Below are 4,581 nucleotides of genomic sequence, written 5' to 3'. Positions count from 1 at the left end.
TCATATTACCCGTTAATATTAACAGCTAGAGTTTGGGTCGGGTTATACTACCCATTCATTTTAATGCCTTATTACATGACACAACCAGTTAAGGTATTGGTATGTCACAAAAACGACATGAATACGACAAACACGACACAAATGCAGGCCTAGCTAGAAGGTTTAATTTGATTATGTTAAATGATTAAAAGTTATTAGCCTTTTAAGAAGGGAATTCTAAAAGAAAGAAATGAAAACATAAGGAATTCTTAGTATTAATTAGCTTTAAAAAATAGTTATCGTACACTTAATCGCATTACAAAATGTGAGAAGCCCAAAAACGAAATGCAGTCCATGATAAGCAGACATAGTTCAAAGGCCACAAAATAAAAAATAAAAAATTAGAAGATGCAAACTCAAGCAGTATATCAAACATACAAATTAAATAGGAGAAAATGGAACTTTGCCCTCGACTCGCTTAACTGGAACAATACTTTTCGCATAATCTATAACCCTATTCCTATAGATAATAACAGGAATATGAAGATACTTGAGATTTCCAGTGCTAGAATTATAAGAGGTGACTCTTCCATCGGAGGCAATCATAAGAAGCTCGTCATGTTTCCAAAGTGTCAATGGAAACTCAATGCCTTTAAAAGGTCCAGCTGTTAGGTGTTTTGTCCATGAAATCTTAACTCCGTCATAGTTATCCATTACCCATATTTCAAATAATCTGGAACGCTCTTCGTAACTAGTGCAATAATAAGTGATGGATTCATTATACAGAAAAATACCGTCAAGCTTAAAACCAGATTCTCTCCTAGAAGGCAGTTCTATCCGATCGAATATCTCATCACCTAAATCAAATGAACATATGTATTCCTCGTCATCGCTTGACAACCAATAACAAAATCCTTTCAAGTACACTGAACAAGAATAGGGATAGCTACAAAATGATAATAGTTTACTTGATATATTTATCTTAATCTCTTTCCAAGAGTTAGCAGTTGTTGTATATACCTCAGCCGTATGAGGAAGAGCAGTATGTTCAATATATGTTTCTTCACCATCTGAATACTCACAATCATAATTTTCTATAATTCGCACAACCTTGTATTCTTTAGCTTTACAATCATAGCCAAATCCCAGTCCTTTAACGGTCGTTTCCAATCCAAATTTTCCTTTTCCCCTAGGAAGGGGTAGAAGAAGGCGTGAATTGGGAAGTTGACTGAATTCCCCCGTTGCTGGATTGCACAAAAAAAAATATTCCCCTACTGTTACACAGACAATCCCATTGCAATAACCGTGAATCTCTACTTCATGATGGTCTTCCCATTGCAATAACGGTACATTAGTTAGGTCCTCAATATCATAATGAAGGTTGCTCTCATCACTATCAATGGAAAAATTAATCATGGACCAGAAAAATTCTCGTTTCCAACTGTCGTAAGGGAAAATGGGCATCTGAGAACGGTGGAGAAGGATACACATGGAGGATGATAGTTTGTTGTCCACGGAATTGTTGAGGTGTTTGGCCACAAAACGAGGACTATTGATGAGGGTGCACCAAGACTTGCGTATGCATTTGAAACGCATCAGAGACTTGGGCGGCAACCTGGACAGGATTTCGACCACCCTATCTTCAGGAGCTTCACTTCCACGCTCCTGAGACATTTTAGCAGTTTTGTCCCACAGGAATTGTTCTCACGTATAATATATACAAAGGAAAGGACACCACGAGTTTGAGAGCAAAACTAAATCAAAGTCCAAATCCCTAAGGCCTGGTAAGTCAAGGTTCTATTAATAAACATATTACCACATAAGATGCCAACGTGCAACAGTACTAAATAAACTTGGAGTTCCACAACCACAACATATTTAGGTAAAATGGGTAGTGATTCAATCAGTTTCGAGTTTTATGGAGAATCATATGTTCACATTTTTATATTTTTAGATTTTTTTATTGATACAAAAATAACCATTCAAATTTTTACCTTTTTAGTCTAAAGTTAAATTGATGATAAGGTGAGCATGATATTCATATATGGGCCAGTGTGCAACATCACAATTTTAATTAACATAGGAAAATTCATATATTACACGAGTTTTAATTAATTAAGCCAATTTTTTTCATTAGAAATACTAGACGTGGCATTCGTATCGTGTTTTATGTGTTCATGTTATTTTCGTGACATATCTGATATCTTCACAGGTTTGTCATGTAACACCGTTAAAATAAATGGGTAATGTGAGCCAACCCCTTACCCTTAAAGAAAATATTTATTAAATCAATAAATAATCAAATGAAAAGCATAATACTAAATTAGTATCTACATACCACATTGTCATATAAATATTACCTCAAAACATAAAAACATATTTGTCTTTCAAGTATCACATAGACCAAAATAAGAGCCTAATGAAAAAAAAAATTATTACATTACTACAAAATATCAAATGTTCAAGGATATGCACAATCACTGTTCTAAAAATCCCTGCCTAGCCACTAGGCGGCTGGCCAGCGCCCCAGTTAATGCCTAGGCGCTTGAAATTTAAGAAAGGGCACTTAGACCTACTGAGGCGCCCGCCTAGACCTGCTGAGGCACCCACCTAGTCCGTCCAGACCCACTGAGGCGCTCGCCTAGATCGCCTAGTCTGTCCAAACCCGCCTAGGCACTCGCCTAAGTTGTGACTCACTTAAATAGAAACTAGATAACTTTCATTTTGCATTTTATTTTTCTCCATAAATTGTAAGAGACTTGTTGAATACTTAAATAAACACACATTATATGTTTGTTGCCCAATTTTTCATTATTTTCCAATACTTCATAATGTATATGCCATTCTATTTTGTAGTTATATATATTTTAATTTTAAATAGATACTTATTGTCACATCCCGGCCCGGGGGGGACCACTTCCCGAGCCCGCTCCACCACAGTAGCACGATATTGCCTGCTTTGGGCCCTGACCACGCCCTCACGGTTTTGTTTTTGGGAACTCACACGAGAACTTCCTGATGGGTCACCCATCCTAGGAATGCTCTCGCGCACTACTCGCTTAACTTCGAAGTTCCCATGGAACCCGAAGCTAGTGAGCTCCCAAAAGGCCTCGTGCTAGGTAGGGATGGGAATATAGATTTAAGGAAGGCGATGTGGGATGTCACACTTATTTACACGAAACATAATGCATTTACTTAAATCCACCTAGTCCGCCTAGACGCCCACCTAAGTCCTGCCTAGCCGCCAAATTGCTAGGCCCCAACCCACCGCCCGACTAGCGCTTAGCATCTTTTAGAACCACGTGCACAATAGGAAGTTGAGCCCTTGATTTTGCTGCATCCGCTTAAAGATCATGTTTTTAAAAAAGAAAATTTGAAAAATGAAATCCGGTGAGAAGAATAGAGCATAAACAACAATCAATGGTTAAATATAAATCTAGGGTTTATAGATAATGGTGTCACATTTTGAAGTTGAGCCCTGCACAAAAGTTGTAAAACTTGTCATTACGAGTGATTATATTATTATTATTATTTTTTTTTTTTTTTTTACATTTTCACACGTTTACATTAATTTTGTGCTCAAACAAAAAAACTATTCATGACATTTTGGAGGGTTTTAAAAATCTAAACGATAACGTAACTATTGTCTAAGCGTAGAGGATGCAGTCACAAGGGTTTATATATCCTTTCATTTTTCAACTTGTACATTAATTATTATGATTTTTTATTTATTTTGATCTCCCCATAAAAACACAATTTGTGAGGGTTTGTATGGTTTTAAAATTCAAATGACGATGTACCTATTGTCAAAGTACAGAGGATGCGATCACGAACATTTGTAATTTTTTCACATTTTTCACACTTGTAAACGAATTATTATGAATTTTTTAAACATGCTTTGGTAAGTTTAAATTTCTTTGTATCTTTAATGTGTTTGGAAAAAATTTAATCTCACCCACTTTTCTTCCATAACTACCATCAAACACCAACACCACATCCACAAACACCTTAACGCAACTTCCCATGCACCCCCAATTTTTGTACTTCTGTAGAGTAGTTCTAGCTTGGAAGGTAAGGGGAAAAAATATTGCCCAAAACTCAAAAACACTGCTCCACCGCCTAAAAGTTGAAGGGCAATTAGTAGGTCCTAATATACCCAACTTAGGCCATCTCCAACTAAATGAGGGCCAAAGGGCTCGTTTTAGCCCTATAGCCCTCCAAGGAATTAATATTTTAATGAACAATGCCAGGCCATATTTCTTACCATCTCCAACCAAGGGGCCAGAAGGCCATAGGTCAAATATAGCCCTGTGACAAAAAACCATCTCTAACCGATAGGGCCAAAAAGGGTCCTAGGGCCAAACATAATTTAATATTTTAATTGAATTAATATGGTTACTTAAATTAAACTACCTCAATAATTTTTCGAGATGGAATGTCAATAATTTTTCGAGTTAGAATCTCAATAATTTTACGTCTCGGATTTCGAGTGCCACGTGTCGATCTGTGAGTAACTTTGCAAATTTCTTGTTGATAAGGAATCTCAACAATTTTACGTCTCGGATTTCGAGTGCCATGTGTCGATCTGTGAGTAACTTTGCA

General features: G+C 36.6%; 1 protein-coding gene across 1 annotated transcript; it reads right to left on the bottom strand.

Moving 5' to 3' along the window:
- Positions 1-247: 247 nt before the first annotated feature.
- On the bottom strand, positions 248-1,653 carry LOC137707705 (F-box/kelch-repeat protein At3g06240-like). The gene has a single exon (XM_068446609.1). The coding sequence runs from the start codon at positions 1,651-1,653 to the stop codon at positions 421-423; it is 1,233 nt and encodes a 410-aa protein (XP_068302710.1). The 3' UTR covers positions 248-420.
- Between the last annotated feature and the right edge of the window lie 2,928 nt (positions 1,654-4,581).

The sequence above is a fragment of the Pyrus communis genome, chromosome 11, assembly GCF_963583255.1.
Source record: "Pyrus communis chromosome 11, drPyrComm1.1, whole genome shotgun sequence".
In the NCBI taxonomy this organism is placed as follows: Eukaryota; Viridiplantae; Streptophyta; class Magnoliopsida; order Rosales; family Rosaceae; genus Pyrus; species Pyrus communis.
Note: the sequence above shows the minus strand (reverse complement) of the source record. Positions and strands in the feature narration are given on the sequence as shown.

Coding starts and splice junctions, on each gene's coding strand:
- LOC137707705 (XM_068446609.1), bottom strand. CDS start 1,653: ATGTCTCAGGAGCGTGGAAGTGAAGCTCCTGAAGATAGGGTGGTCGAA.